The sequence below is a fragment of the Rhincodon typus genome, unplaced genomic scaffold (genome assembly GCF_021869965.1).
Source record: "Rhincodon typus isolate 14 unplaced genomic scaffold, sRhiTyp1.1 hic_rhity00002140, whole genome shotgun sequence".
Classification (NCBI taxonomy): domain Eukaryota; kingdom Metazoa; phylum Chordata; class Chondrichthyes; order Orectolobiformes; family Rhincodontidae; genus Rhincodon; species Rhincodon typus.
Window position 1 is genome coordinate 7,636 of NW_025967778.1, and position 17,365 is coordinate 25,000.

At 38.7% G+C, this 17,365-nt stretch overlaps 1 protein-coding gene across 1 annotated transcript in view; it reads right to left on the minus strand.

Moving 5' to 3' along the window:
* LOC109933725 (DNA-binding protein SATB1) overlaps window positions 1-16,590 on the minus strand; it is a gene marked incomplete at both ends in the record, with an annotated part of 19,782 nt that extends 3,192 nt beyond the window's left edge. Inside the window, 2 exons of the mRNA XM_048592978.1 lie at window positions 15,968-16,091; window positions 16,464-16,590. Of these exons, the coding sequence (XP_048448935.1) occupies window positions 15,968-16,091; window positions 16,464-16,590 (251 nt within the window). The remainder of the gene's footprint in view (window positions 1-15,967; window positions 16,092-16,463) is intronic.
* Window positions 16,591-17,365: the final 775 nt, after the last annotated feature.

The window sequence follows — 17,365 nt, forward strand, 5'->3', positions numbered from 1 at the left end:
ACGTCAGCCTTCCTGCTCCTCTGATGCTGCTTGGCCTGCTGTGTTCATCCAGCTCTACGCCTTGTTATCTTAGCTAACTGGCCTGTAGTTTCCTTTTTTTAGTCTCCCGACCCTTTTTTAATAAGCAAAGTGCTAAATGACCTGGTGAGTGTTTCCAACATTTTCTGCTTTTACTTAGATGGCTACTCAGTGCAAGAATTTTAAAAAGTATATTCTTTGAATGTATTTCAGGATAAATCAATTTCAATAGGATGAATAATATACTTGGCAGGAATGGCTAACATTAAAATATTTTAATTGATCAACAATTCCTAAGTTAAGGTTATGAACACACAGAAACAACAAAAACATTTAATTTTTTTGGTTGGATCCTTCCCGAATGACTATGCAGCTAATTGAATATTAGTGGTTCTCCAAAACCTTACATGATTTGGAGTCCTAGGCTAAACTGCACTAATGTTCTGCCTACAATACACTGAAAATAAATTAATGATTAGATGCCAAATTTTATTAGATGACCTAAATCAGGGTCTTGAGGGACACAATATACTGCGTAATAGCTGAAATGAAATTTAACTAAACAAAACAGGCAAAGACACAACTGGTTATCAGGCACTGCATTTCTTTCCATTTCTGTCAAAAGGAAACAATTGTATTTTCCCTGCTGCCAGCTGTTCACCGTTACAACTGAATGGAGTTAGCAGCTTGATCTATTCCCTGGGACAGGTGATCCAAATTCAGTACTGGAGTGCTGCTTGTCAGAGATGAAGGGAGTTTAATTCTTTCTGTTGAAAATTTGAGTTGATCTGGGGATAAAACAGGATTCTAATAGTGGAATTTCTTCCTCCCTGGTCTACAACGAACAATGGCCAGAAATTTAAATATTGTAAAAAGGAGGCTAGACGTTGAAGCTTTTCATCCTCCAATCATCAGAACTAGAATGCAAGAAACGGACGTGCGTAAAATGGAAGTCTTCATTTTATATGGCATAAGAAGAGGGTGCTGATTGGTTGAGCTATCAGTGGCATGGAGGCGCAGCAAGAACTGTCAATCGTAAAGCTTTATTAATTCAATAAGAATTGAAAGATTGACAGTTAACAGTACTTGCTGCTTCTTCATGCCAGTGTTGGCCTAATCAATCAGCACTTTCTTGCACTGTTTCTTAGCGCCAAGGGAGAAACAGTGGTTTGTCACAGAGAGGAGCACTGATCAGTGAAAGGGTTTGACATATTTCTATATGTCAATGACACACCTGTAGCATGTGTCAACAGTTTATCTGGCAAACACTCTGCATGTGGTCCAAGTAAATAGTGATTTATGAAAGAAAAAGGTGAGCAATCTTTACTGGGGTCAAGGGGACTACAGATAGTCAAACAAGAAGCTTATACATGGTCAGTCAGGTGGTTGGTCCTACAGAGTCTAAGGATCTGTGTCTTTGCAGTCTGGGGATTGGGTCACAGCTGGACCTTCACGGCAAAGTGAACCAGTCTGGAGATTACAGGATATCTGTTGGGGTATTGTGGAGACAGTCTGGAGGCTGGGCTGCAACCAATCCGACCAAGTTAGTCCAGGGATGGGCCACATCTCTCCAAGGCATTTGGTCAATACTGGGCAGGGAGTTTATTAGGGGTCATTCCAAGGCGTTTTGGGGAAAGGGAGTAAATCAAGCTTGGTGATGCGTTTTACTGTACTGTATCACTGAGTAAGTGCTAACTGCCATAGGGGGCAATTGGAGATCAGAGGGTGAAACAATAGGAGGGGACTAGGAGCTCCAGAGAAGGTAAGGGGATTTCAAATGGGTTATGGTAACTCTGGTATCTACATGGGGAGGGTCAAGGGCTAGCAAGGGCATGGAATTTTCATAATTCATTGGCTCCAGGAGTAAAGTGGGAGCATTAATAGTTGTATAAAACGGGGCTGACTGAACCATCACCAACAAGCTATGTTAGCTGCTGCAGTAAGATGTACATTAAGAAGGACTGGGTGGAAACTCTGTTCCAGTAGCTCTAAAGATTCCAGCTGCCCTGAATTTTTATTCCAGCAGCTCACTTTAAGCAGCAAATGGGGATCTGCGTGGCATCTTCCAATCCTTGACCCAAAAATGCATCCGGATTGTTACTAATGCCATTTTCTTAAGCTTTCAACATTGATGACAAGAAGTGTCAAACAATACAGGACATGGAATTTTTTTTATTCTCTCATGGGACGTAAGCATTGCTGGCTGGTCAGCATTTATTGCCTAGCTGCTCTTGAGAAGGTGGTGGTGAGCTGCCACTGTCCAGGTGCTGTAGGTTGACCAACAATGCCATTAGGGAGGAAATTCCAGGATATTGACCCAGCAACAGTGAAGGAATGGTGATATATTACCAAGTCACGATGGCGAGTGGTTTGGAGGGGAACTTGCAGGTGGTGGCATTCCAATGTATCTGCTGCCCTTGTCTTTCTAGACAGAAGTGGTCCTGAGTTTGAAAGGTGCTGTTCAGGTATCTTTAGTGAATTTATGCAGAGCACCTTGTAGACAGTACACACTGCAGCTACTGAGTGTTGGTGGTGGAAGGAGTGGATGCTCATGGATGTGGTGCCAATCAAGCAGGCTGCTTTATCTTGGATGGCGTAAAGCTTCTTGAGTGTTGTTGGAGCTGCACCCATCCAGACAAGTGGGGAGTATTTCATCACATTCCTGACTTGTGCATTGTGGATAGTTGACAGAATTTGGGAAGTCGGGAGATGAGTTACTTGCCACACTATCCCTAGCTGCTGACGTGGTCTTGCAGCCACTGTGTTTAAATGGCAAGTGCAGTTGAGTTTCTCATCATTGAAACCAAAAGGATGTTGATAGTGGGGGATTCTGTGATGGTAATACCATTGAGTGTCAAGGGGTGCTGGTTAGATTGTCTCTTAGTGGAGATGGTCATTGCCTGGCATTTGTGAGGTACCAATGTCACTTGCCACTTGTCAGCCTAACCCTGGATATTGTCCAGATCTTGTTACACCTGAACATTGAGTGCTTTAGTGTATGAGGAGTGCTGTACATTGAGAGCAAAAGATAGTGGATGGAGAATCATTAAATGGCAATATGGTAAGGTCTATGGAGAATTCATAGGGTGGATGATGGTGCTTAAAGTGCACCGTGGTCAAATTCACCTCTAAAATGCACAAGAAAAGTTAATCACTTGGACAACAATCAGAAAAAGGTCACCCGCAACACTGGGAGGTCTGGAATTTATGAGGAGCTGCCTTCCATCCCAGCTTCTACTTTTCTCATGGTTGTCCAATCACATATTCCCTCTCTCTTACTCCTACAGCTCCTCAAAAGAAAGAATCTTGACTGAAGGTGCAGCAAGCACGAGGGAGGGGAAAAGGGTTCAGAGGAACCATCTGGCTGGTCCTGCAGCACATAGGAGATCTCAATTTGGCCACAGCAGCCCAGGCATGATGGCCTTCAGTCTGCTTAAATGAGCCATCAATTGGAGCTGAACTATAGATTCTGCTGATAAAGGGAAGGGGCACTGCTGGGTCTGCACTTCAGTCAATTATGCTGTGAAGGTGCTGGGCCCAAGTTTCAGCAGCTCGTGCAGGTGGGGACTCACACCTGAGTTTTGGGTTACAGATGGTTAAGGAGTAGAGAACTTAAAAAGCTGCCTGCCATCCTACTGTCATTTCATCTAATGCTACAGAACTTTAATTTTTGCCATAGGGCTTCTCAGATAGAGCTAAAATGATATTTGGTTTGTTTCCTGTGATTGGCACATAAACATGAGCAAGCTTGGAGATTGTGCATTGAATATCCAGGACCTGTCAAAATCAAACTACATTTATATTCTCCATCTGCAACCTGTTTCATGGCAGCAACAAACATTCTCTCATATTCCAATTAGGCTGTAACTGAAGACCTAATCACTTTATTCCCGAACTTTGTCTTTCTAATTTTGTGAAAAAAATCATGATTTGCTTTCTGATCATTTTATCTTGCACATGATCTAATATTTACATGACGATGCCTGTTAGATATTAAGGACAGTTTGATGCATTTTACTATTGAGCATTCTGTTCTGGGCCTGGGTTTTGGCTAAGAAAGGGGGAGTGTGGCAACAGTGCTTAGAGGGAGGGGCATTGGGAAAAAGGGCATATTTATGTATCCAAAGATTAGGTAATTTTATTATAAACTAAAGCATTTTATTTTTGGATTCCAAGTTAAAATATTTCATACACATAAAATCACTTGTAATTGTGCTTATCTGAAGAAGAAAGCCCAAAAGCAATTCAACACAACTACAAGAGATAATGTTAGTGCATGATGGCATCATCTAATAAATGAGCTTGTCAGTATGAGAGTAGCCAACAAAAATCATGAAGTAGACCTTGAAAATGGCTCTTTAAAAAAATTATATCCCTGAGGCATGGGTTAGTATTTGTTACCAATAAGTAGAGATGTGGCAGGCGAAGTCATGAGTTGCGATGAAGTTACATGATTGCTATAAAAGGGCAGGGGAATGGGATGGTTAGTTTGGCGTGTGTTGTTATAGAGCAGGAAGATGGCACAGAGGGGCCTGGGGAAGGGGATTGGAGCATATATGTGGTGTGAGGGATAAACAGTTTAAAATTTAAGGAAGCAAATGAATCAAAACCCCAGAGAACCACCGTGGGCCTTTAATACAGGCCACCTTGACACTCAGGAAACCCGTGCCTGCCTCAGACCTGTGTCCAGGGGTGGCTGCACCCACAGCCCCAGAACAAGGGGACACATTCCCAGGAATGGGAGCAGTGGCCTGCCAAATCTCCTGACGCACTAACTGCCTTGTAACCAAATTTAAAAAGATCCTGTAGGCTCATCATAATCCCTGACAGTGCATCTGACAAAGTTATAATCCGGTAGTTTACCATTCACACACTTATTATTCTCAAAAAAACATACAGCACGGTTAAGTGATTGCTAAAGCAACAAATATAATATTATGTCTTTCAAACTTAACATGGTGTCTTGTGTGACACTAATGATTCCATTAGCCTAGAGATCACTTTGCTTGTAAAAACTGAAGGACTGTTGTTACCAACATGTAAGTTTACAGTAATGGCAAGTGTTCCACTATTTATTAAAAGTCAAGCTTCAAACTCACATAACTCTAGAAATATTCTCAATCTGGAAATCTTTTCCAAAATAACTAACCTTGGAAAAAAGTAACTCTGAGACATTTTTCGTATTCAAGAAGAGTAGAGGGAAATTTGTTGTATTTATCATTAAAATGGTCAGTCAACAATGTAGGTATGACTGGAATCTTAAGTTTCTGAAAGAACGGAGTTTGTGATCTTAAGTCACAGATCCACACTGCTGACTCGCTGCACTGAAATGTAACAAACTTTACAGTATATATGTTAGTAATTAAAAGGGAATTGGAGCCAGACTGAGAAAAGATTATTTTGGGAAGCACTTTGGAATTCAATAAATAAATTGTAGCATTCAAGAGCACTGAAAGCCCTACTTAGAGAGATGTTACCAAATAACAAAGAGCACCATGTTAGTTGTGATGAGTTTTCGCACAAGTAACCAGACCCTATAAGTTTTATGATTTGGCTGGGCTGCTTTTGTGCCCTGGAAATTTCTGGAGTTTACTTCATAAGTGAGCAGCTATTCCCTTTTCCTTTTAATATTATTTAGAAAAACAGTTCTCTACTTGAAAGCGACTATTTTTATTCATTCAAGAGTTGTGAAAGTCACGAGGCTAAGCCAGCATTTATTGCCTATCCCTAATTGCCCAGAGGGCAGTTACCACATTGCTGTGGGACTGGAATCATATGTCTGCCACACTAGGTAACAACGGCAGATTTTCTTCCCCAAAAGGGAATTGGTGAACCTAATGGGTTTTTACTACAATTGACAATGGTACATGGTCACTATGAAACTAACTTCTAATTGCAGATTTTTTTAAAAATCAATTTCAAGTATCACCATCTGTCATGGTGAGATTTAAACCCATGTCCCCAGAACATTAGTTTGGGGTTCTGGATTTCTGGTCCTCTAAAATTATCATTGTCCCACCACCATCCTTAATCAATGGAACTGTATTATTGATATTTTAAATTAAAATTTTGTTTTCCTTTCAGAATTGATATTCAAGTTTCTAGCTTAATCACGTGCAAATATCAATGTAATATTCTACCAAATTCAGTGGGCGCACAACCCATCACCTTCCCTGATCTCATCTGATAATATACAGGGTGGGTGGATGCCAAACCACATGTAATAAATACTTAAGGGTCAATTGAGCTTGTTAAAAGCTCAGTTGACCTCAATATTACCCGGCCCACACCCTAATAAAGTTGACATGGGTAGGCATATGGGAATAGGCAGCCCTTTCTTTTACATGTTTAAAACTATGTGGGTAGGAATGAAGGGCAGTACATTTTGGATGTGTCTTTTGTACAGCAGGGGAAACTCATAGAAAATTGTACTTCCTCACTTTCTCCCTTCAAACATTTCAAAATCCACTCCTGACTCATGTTTTATCCACTCTAAGGTTGCCAAACCCTGCCTGCCCAATGTCGCTTAATTACCTGGGTCTGTGGTTCCATTCGGCCTTCACCCTGGCATGGGTTGGAGCTACCAGTAGTGTCCACCACTGAGCTCTGCCACTGCCAGACTGTTGGATAAACTCGTCAAGCTCACAGAAGTGTTAATGTGCTGAACGATACCATTCAGCCCATTGAGTCTTCACCAGCTCTCTGAGCATCCTGGCCTTCATACCAATCTCCTGTCTTCTGCTTGTAACCATGCACATTGATTTTATTTAAATAATCATCTATTGTCCTTTAAAATTCCTTAATTGAACCTCTTTCCACCACAATTCAAAATCCAAACTATTCAAGTGGCTTAGTTTTTTCTCACATCTCATTTCTGCTTCCTTTGCAAATCTGTGCTCTCTGGTTCTTCATCCTCTCGTGAACGGGAACAATTTCTGATTTTGGAACCTTCTATCTGATCTCAAAGCTGATTGGCTGGCAGCTCAATAGCCCATCCACTATCCAGTAGCTTAGCTTGTCATAGTTGTCAGCAGTCCTCAGACAAGGTTATGTCACTAAGTCAACGGAGATAGCCTTCAGTCTAAGGGTGCCAGTACACTAAGTCAAGGGCAGTGTTAACACTCCAGGGGCTTGGACATAGTCATTTAGCCACTCAGGGTGGTCAAGCTTAGAAGCCTTTCCACACAGAGCCTGAGAAACCAGGTATCAGGCACCCCATCACCCATTAAGCTCTTTCTGTGGGCTGTTTTCATCTGGAATGACAGAAAGAAAAGAATGAATGAGGTGAAAGTGAGTAATAGATCTGATAGTGCTAGTGGAAGAAAGGTGATGAGGTGTACCGAGTGAGTGAGTATGCAGTATAGAGACTTTGCAGGGTTAGGAAGGTGGAGGGGTTGGAGTGGGTGACAGTGAATGATGGAGAATATTGCATGCAATATTGAGAGGGTAGAGAATGAGCCTTGCTGGGAGACGGGTATAGTAGCAGGGATAGCGTGGTGGTAAGTAGCAGGCAGAAAATGACATCACTTAGGTTATTGATCTTCTTCACTGCTGAGCAGTTATCCAGATAGCTGAGATCACAATGACCTGGGTGACTAACTCAGATCAGGCTGCTAAGGTCTGGTGTTGTAGCCTTCTTTAAAGACAATGCAGGCACTGGGGATGCCCGTTTGTTCCAGAATATCTGGGCAGGGTGGTTTCTACTGGCTATGGTCAGTGGTACAATCTAGAAGATGTGAATGAGTGCCATTGGAGCATGGTAGGTAGCCCTTGAGGTGAGTTAGGGTTGGTAGCCTGAGAAAACTTGCTAGGACTCACAAACAGAAATCTTCCAAGGAAATTTACAAAATTGACACTTGGCCAAAAGAAAAAAATTTTGTTTTACTTCCTGGTTTGCTGCCCCAGAGAATTCTTCAATTGCATTGTCTATTCAGCCTGCTTGATGACTTCACTAATCCTGGACATCAGAGAGTCCCTATAACTGGCAGCAGAATGAAAGCAGTCTTGCAATAAGGGAAATTGATGTTGTATGAGCCAACCAATGACTATTCACATCAAGAGAGAATTCAAACATCTCCCTATGACATTCAGAAACATTATTACCCCTGAATTGCCCATTCATCAATATACTGAGATTACCATTAGCCAGCAACTTAACTGGACTACCCAAGTAAATGCTACGACTACAGGAGGAGGCCAAAGGCTGAGAATTCTGTGGTGACTAACTCATCTCCCGACTCCCCAAAACTATCTACCATGTACAATGCATAATGCAGAAGTATGATTAAATATCTCCCACTTGTAGTTGTTCGTTAGCTCGTTGAGCCTGTTGTTCTGTGGTGCGCAGACATTTCATTACCATTCTAGGCAATATTATCAGTGTGACCTCTAATTGAAGAGTTGGTGCTCTACTCTATTCTGAATTTATATGACCCCCCCATGGTGTGATGGACCTTTGTCACTTCCGGTTCTGTTTTTTTAGCAGCAGTCTGTGTACATGGTCTATTTTTATGTGTTTGTTAATGGAGTCCCGTGTTGAGAACCAAGGTTCCAGAAATTCCCTTGCATGTCTGGTGTTCACTTGTTCCAGCATAGCCACTTTATCCCAGTCAAACTGATGGCCCTCATTGTCTGTAAATACTGATACTTGTCTTGATTCAAGGGAATTTCTTGAAGCCTGGTTCTCAACATGGGACTCCATTAACAAACACATAGAAACAGACCCTGTATACAGACTGCTGCTAAAAAAAAACAGAACCAGAAGTGACAAGACCCCATCGCACCACAGGATCATATAAATTCAGAACACCAACGCTTCAGTTAGAGGTCGCACTGATGATGTTGCCTAGAACGGTAACAAAACATTTGCACACCGAGGAACATCCAGCTCGGCGAGCTAATGAACAACTGCATCCACAACCCAAACTACAAACTTTTGCTAAGATCTTCATTTCCCACTTGTCTTATTCAGTGCAGTTCAAGAAACTCAACACCATCCAGGATTAGACTATCAGCACAAATGGCACCCCTCCTTTAACATGCACATCCTCCACCACTGGCTCATGTTGAATGAGAACTGTTAATTTCTTAAAGGCACAGAATCCCCAAGAAACCAAAGGAAAGGAAACTGCTGGACAAGATTTCACTTTTTGAAACTTTTACTGAAACAAACCAGACAAATCAACATAATTGAAACATAAATTAATCAGTAAAGGATATTTTAAATAAAAAGGTAAATTCCACTTTAAATAGTAAATACAGCACTTCTGTCGCTGTATGTCTGTCGCTAGAAGTGCTTGCATTACATTCTACACAAATGGGGGACCAGATACAATATCAGTCTTTCCAACTCACCCTCCACTATGTCGGGTCTCTCACTTTTCACCGAATTGCTTTAGCTTTGAATCTGACTCTTCCATAGCCATATTCCACCCAAAACCAGTTAACTTGAACAAGATATGCAGCTCACTGAACCCTCTCTCACTCAAGTTACAACAGTTCCGATGATATGGACTGCCCAGAGATTCTGATCCCTTTAGACAATCTGATGATTTCTGGCAATACTCAAGCAATAACAATCCACAATCTTTTGCTCTTTTGGTCTTTAGTTTTCTGCTGTCTCCAACTGTATGACCAATATAGTGACAAAGCACTGAATTTTAATATACAGAATTTAATGCTGCCATACGGTGGGTTTAAAGGCGGAGGGAGGGGTTGCGGTTGTGCTTCTAAAAGGCAGCATCTGGTCCTTCTGCCGACACACACCCTCTGATTTTATGAGATGCAGTGGAACCTTCAGACAATCCTCCTGCCCTTGGGCTTATTAAGGCACTTAGCAGACATTAGATTGTTGCCATTTTATCCACGGTGGGGAAAGACCCAAACCAAGCAGGTAGCTTAAGAGCTTTTATTGGACATGCTGGTGTCAGTTATGGTGAAGGTTGGGGGAGGGGTATCTCCTTGTATCTTCCCATCTCCCAAAAGGTTATACCTTGTGTCAAGTCTCCATGTCGGCATCTAAAACGCAGCAGCCCCTCGAACCTCCTCACCTCTTATTTTCCTGTCTAATCCCCATAACCCTTTACCCCTTGTTGAACAAAATATCCTACTTGATAATGACTTGGAATTATCGTCACTTGTTCCTTCATCGTTGTTGAGTCAAAATGCTAGAATTCCCTACCTAACAGTGAGTGTATCTTCCTCAAAATAACTGCCATCATCCTTCTCATCAGCAGTTGGGGATGTACAAGAAATACTGGCCTCGCCAGTGAGATACACAGATGTATAAATTGAAAAAAAAAAGTAGAACCTGGTGCAAGTAATAAAGAAAACCTTTGTGAAAATACTGCACTCTTCAAATGTCATCATAGATTCAGGATAATTCTGTTTTATGCAATCACATTAATTTTAACAAATGAGACTGACAGGAATTTCACTTATGAGACATCATATGATTAACAATGAATGGGATACAACTATTTTTTAAGCAGTTTAAAGATTCTACAGCTAGACATCCCTGCGCTGCAAGCAAGATTACACTGTGGGTCAAGTTTTGGTATCTAAGTCAATGGCACACATATTGTAAAACATCTGCTAAATCTTTTTCAAAGATTAAATCATAACTCACATGTCTATGCCCATTCAATTATTAAATTAAAAAATGGTAATCTTTTTTGAACTTTGTCTTCATGCAAAGTTGAGTCAAAACTTTAGTGAACATTATTGCCCAAGTTTGTATGTTTTGTTCTGTACTGTAATAACATTGACTTGGCATGTTCTGTCCTAGGATTTCTCTAGACTAAACAATATTATGGGCCAAATTTGTTGAAACCCATAGCAACAACAAGAAGAGACCAATGTACTAATATCAATGCATTGATCCAGAAAAAGAATTGTTGCAGCAATTTATAAAGTTTACTAATTGATTATTAGTAAATTAGATTTTTTTTCATATTTCTTTTCACTTAATCATTATAGTGAAAACAGCATGAACATTTAAGTTCCTTGGATTCAAAATTCTGTACGAAAAGTTAATTATTGATGTACAGTAATTGAGTGACTCATGATATTTTTTAATGAACTACTCTGATATTCTGATACCATCGCCCTTCTAAAATGGCAGATATTAAAATATAGATAATGATGTTCTAATGAATGTGAAATATTCATGACAAACAGTGAGTTGGTTTCTTGTGCATTTTTTTTCAACAGCCCCTAAGTAGCTCCTAATCCTTTTCTTTGTACTTTAAAGTCACTAAAAAAAGTCTTAATAATTGAGAAGGCTATTGCCAAAGCTAACTGTGGTATATTAAAGGGAAGGTTTTGCACTAAGCTCTGGAGTATTTCTCTGAAAGTAGAGATTTGCTATTTAAGTATTTGGAGGAAGGTAAGAGTAACAATGAATGAGCAATTGACAGGTTTAAATATTCACATGTACCTTGCAATAATAAAACCATGCAGAAATTAAACAACAAAAAAAAAATGTCCTGGTACTCATGTGAGATGGTCAAATAAATGAAGGATTATTAAGCTATTGGTTGCTAGGAAAGTTATGTGATGTCATTAAAAGTTGGCAAACACACTTTTTATTTAGCCTACTCTCACTGTATTTAAATATAAAATATTCAGGTAAATAGATATTTTTTATTAAACATGTTCAGACATGTTATGACACACCTCTGAAACAAGAAAGACTTGAATCTGGACCTTCTGGCTCAAACACTACCACTGTGTCAGAAGAGCTCTAATATTCAGTTTACTATCCAAAATAAATAGGAAGAGATGTTCATGTATGAAGGAAATTATTGCTGCAAATTGCTACATTTTTATACTATTATCAAATGTATGATCCTTATCCATGAAGTAAAAAGATATTGCTGAGGAAAACAGTCAAATTTGTTTGACCAGTTCCAATTTAGTCCAAATCTTATTTAATTTCCCAGGAACTTATGTTTTTCAAATGTAAGAGCATCTTTGTTTTATTACTGGATTTCAACATATATGATTAGGGAACTATGAAGAAATGACAATCAAGGGTTTGATGGTCTTATAATTAATAGCTTACGATTTGTTTATTTGGGTGTAAAGTTATCCTTCAGGTAAGGACATGCTTAAAAACAGTATTACACTACAGGTACAACAGACCTCTAACAAGAATTTACACTCCAGTTACCAGTCTTAGACCAGGTTCTAGCTAGGCAGAACCATGTTTATGTTGCTTGGCTCCTGCCTGGCTGGAAATTTAACTATCCTATTCAGGAGAGAACTCTGCACATACCTGTATACATGCATAGGCATGGCTGTTTACTCAAAAGTTAGACGTTTAAATTGTCTGAGAACAGGAAGGGGAAATTTCTGCTCTCCAAAGATTTAAACTAAGTTCAGCTAAGTTTATAAAATTGTTCAACTCATTCCCTGGAATGCTTTGCAAAGCTGGTTTCACACTGCATTGGACTTCTAGTGGTGTGAGGTTACTTCCTCAAGGGATTTGCACATTTCCTTGCTGCAATTAGATTGGATCTTGACTTTGAACTAACACTGCCAGTTTAACAATACAATGACAAAACATAAAGGGTTGGGGATCTGTCACTGAGAAAAAGTGACAAAGGCAACTGTAGGTCCTAGAGGATTACATCTGAAGCGCATCTAGATATTTTCTAATCAACCTATTCAGAGGTGTTATTACACACCTCTGGAGCAGATGGTTCTTGAACACAGATTTCATATTTCAGGTGTAGGCATTCTCCCTGAACCACATTTACAAGGAATCTTTTAAGTTTTTCTACCCGCAACAGTAATTGACCAGATCAGCAAACATATGAGTATTTCTTGACCTTGGTGGTCTACGTTCAAGTCCCACCTGACACCACAGAGATGAACAGGTTGATTGGAAAATATAACATACAAATGGTGGATAATCAAAAAAAAAAGCCTTTTCAACCTAATGCCAAGCATTGTCCGATGAATAGGAAGGGTTAGTAACAGAAGATCATCCAGCTGTAAAACCACCCACCAGATCCAAAAAGAATGATCTCTCAGCATTGTGGCAATCCCATGTAATATGGGAAAAACTGAAAGGGGAAGCAAGCAAGCTGAGCTTTATCCTATTAAACCTACTTGAATACCGCTGGAATGAGACATATTGTTGAAGCTTTTCATCTTGTATTCATCAAAATAAATGCAAGAATGCCAAATTTTATCCAATCACAAATTTGTACCATATCAGAGGAAGGGTGCTAATCTGTAAGCAAGTCGACTCTGATTGGCAGAAGCATTGCAATGTTGAAAGCAATGGGAGACTATAGACACCAGAAACTCTCAGGTAATTTTAGAAAAGGCTCAAGGCTTGAACATGTTCCTTGTTTATAGAGAATGGCTCCCTGTGAATGTTGCTTCTAGCAATCTTCTTTAGAAATACAAGTAAACAAGCAAATTTAAAAATGTACCTGCTTGGTCATGCTCATAAATATCTAAGAGCTTGGAAAAAGGGAATGGAAAACACAAATTGGAAAACAAAATACTGGCTAGTGAGATGAAAGCAGTTTCAGAGGACAATAGTGAGACGACAAGTTGAATCAATAAACAAAAACTTGTATTCTTATGGAGTTTTATCATATTAAAACAACTCAAATGTTTCATATGGTGAAGTGACTTATTTTTCTGGAGTGCAATGACAGTTGACATGCTGATAATGCAACATCAACTCTACAACAGTACCAAGGGAGTCAAAGGTTATGTGGGGCAGACAAGAAAGTGACATTAAGAATATGGTCAGATTGGTCATGATCATTTGAAAGACAGAGAGACTTGATGGGCTGAATAGCCGACTCATACTCCTATTTCTTACATTGTTAACATTCTCCAAACAGCAACGAGATAAAGAACCTGTTTCACTGATACTGGCTGCAGAAGAACATTGGCCAGGACGGGGAGTGAACTCTGCTGAATAAATTGCTGTTCTTTAGACAATGAAATGGAACCTATAATAGCCTCCTGAAGAGATGGGTGGGGCCCTAGTTCGAGTTCTGATAAGAGGACTGTAGCCTTCAATAGGTCTACACTCCTTCACTACGAGACTGACACATCAGCCTAAATGATGCATTCATGTCATACTGCAGGGCTCGAATCCAGAATATTCTGATCCAGAAGTGTGCAACTTAAACTAACACTGAAATTATACTGGTATTGGTGCGGTGTCCATGTCACCAGCTTGTGCTGCTCTGGTCCAAAGCAACTAGTTGCAAACCCAACTTACACCTACCGACACTTTGGGATTTTTCAAGTTGTACTTTGGTGAGCTGCATTTCCACAATATGTCATTCAAATACCCCTTCCAAATCAATGTAAAAGTTACTTAACTATAATTGGTATTTTAATATAATTAAAACATTTTTTTTAAAGTCTGCTACTATCTAGTGTTCCTGGCTACAGCTACTAAATTTTACTAATACTCCAATTTAAAGCTCACAGAAACACCATATAAATAAAGTTCTATCTTTTCAATACTCACATAACTTTCTGTGCCTTGTAAACTATTTTCAGAACTTACATTTCTATTTAAATTGTAGGAACATTATTGAGTAGTTTTGGTCTGTGGCTATTTTCATGTCAGATACACTGCTGAAAAATGAAAAAGCATGAGGATTAAGGGAAATGAATCCACATGGCTCCACAAAAAAAAACTAGGATTGTCCTCTGGTGACGGTCACGCCTTCACGGGTCCCATGAATTTTTCAGTGGGACCAATGCATGAACAGATTGGGCAATGACTTCCTCACTACTAAATGGATAGAATTTGCACCTCTTTTACACCCTAAACATGCGCGTTAGACATATTAATCCCTACCCCTGCATGTTACTCACCAAAGACATCCTAAATAGGATATATTCTTAGCATTTCACTTTATTTACATACTGATTTTTTTCTTTTGCTTTAAACATTGTTGGGCAGATTTTGTTAACTAAATTGTATTATGGAAATGGTGGTAAATAGTACTATGCATGAATAAGCAACAACATTAATAAATTACTGTATTAAAACTTTCCTTCACTGGTAGATTTTTTTTAGCATAATAACTCATCTGGTACGGAATCTAAGCTTTATATAATTGATTGGGGTGTGGATCCAAAACAATTCAAGTGGTTTGAATCATTTAATTTATATGAAAACCTTGACCTTATCTGTTTCTGCTTAGAATCAGAAGCACATCACTGTCAAAATTTTGCTACTGTAACATCAAATGTCATCTTTTAGCAGAACATATCATTCCATTGTAATGAAAAACATTGTATCCAATATTAACACTTCTAACAATGAATGACTTCTACAACAACCAGTCAGTTTTGAACACATTTAAGTTAATAAATAACTAAGAATCAGATACATAGTGATAACATAGTTGAAGTGTTCAGCAGACATCAAGTTAAAATTCTAGGCTTATATATGTTAGTTGAACCCCAAAGGTTACTTGGTAATGTTTAGCTCAGTTCCTGGTATCCAGGCTTTGAAAATGTACATTTAAGGAATTTTCAAACCAGTTAGAACATTTCAAGGTTTCCAGTTTCTTTTTGGAGTGCCAAACAATTGAAATGGATGGAACTTTAATTTGGGACATAATTAATACTGGTTTATCATGAATGAGCCTGTAGTTGATTGTAGGGAAATTTCTTACAATGTACAATAGGAAGAATTCAAGTTTCAAACCATGAATATTACAGACGATGTTCTACAAACTTAAATGGTGATTGTTACAAATGAGAATTAGAGAAATGTAAAACCTCAAAACCACTTGTAAGATTTGTTTTTGGAAAAAAGTGTAATCATATTATGTTTGAGTTTGATGCAAAGAAATGCTGCTGCAGTACTCAAAATATTTAATAAGATCTCTACTGTTCAGGTTTTATTAATTATTACTAATATTAAACTATTTTAGTAAATCCCTATAAATACCTGGGAGAGGGGGCATTCTTTTGCCAGTGTGCTCTGGTTCATTTCCTTCAGTAGTTCCTTCAGAGCATTTCTGACAGTTGTATGAGTCCACTGTTCAGGTGGCAAGTCTTCCAGTTTTGGGCAGCTGCATTGTAAAATATATCACATAAAAGGAATAAAAATCAGGACATTTCAGGACTAGTTCATGATGCAACATTCCTTCAAGATAGACAGATTTCATTTGGCACATCAAGCAGATGCATCTAGAGATTGCTCTCAGTCTCCTGATTGTTCTGATTAGTTAATTACTTTATACAACACATCTGCTGTATTGATGCATGAATTATACATCAGCTGCATGTGGCGACTATTATTTCTTGTTACTTCTACCTTCTTGCTCCAATGCGTTTGGTAAAATAATTCAGGCATTTAGAGATGTGCAAGTTAAAGACAGAGATGAAATAGTAATGATGCCATGCAATTGTTGAGGCCCAGGGACTTGCATGTTGTGACTAACCTGTGTAACTGAATTTTCAGTGTGACCACATGATACACATCCTGCAGCATGTCTGCTACTGTGGCATCCGGTGCATCTGTCACATATGAGAGAGGGACTGGATTCCACTTCCCAACCTGGATCAGGCCTGTGACAGTCAATATTAAGTAAAGTAAGAAACGTCAGCTGTTAAATCACTACATGATGCTAATACTTTTAAACAGGTAATAATGTACATTTCTTAAATTATTTTGCTCTAACATAATATTATATCCCAATTCCTTCATTCTTAAGAGTAGAAAAGTGTGATAAATATGAAATTTGCATAATCAATTAACAAAAAGGAGCTAATACTCCTCCTACACTCCATCATTAACTGGGTCAAACATACTGAACAAGTGTCATTACTAGAAGTGTAACCTCTTTTGATGCACCAGAATTGAATAGCTATAAAATTCAAAGGAAAACCGAATTTAAAAAAATCTCATGCGAAAGTATTTCAAATGTTAGGGGTTTTTGCTTCAATATTATACAGCCACAAATTGTTAATAATAAGCATTAGTGATTGAAAAAATAGTTGAGCTCATTCTCCGTTTTGCAGTTTAGATATTAAGGGCAACCTAAACTTCAAATCCTTCTCCTCTCATTATAAAACATTTGTGAATACATTGTACTAAATAATAATACCTATTTTTTGTATTAATTAATAAAATAAATTAATATAATTTTAGATATAAATGCAGTGTTTTTAGTGTCAACATTAATATTTCATACTACAGATCTTATGCAAACATAATAAACACCCTTGTTTTACTAAAACTTAATATCAAAATCAAAAAGTACATTTGTTGCTACATAAAATGATTCATTTAAATTTCAGAATTCTGCACATAAATTCCACAACAATGTGAAACTGCAGTAAA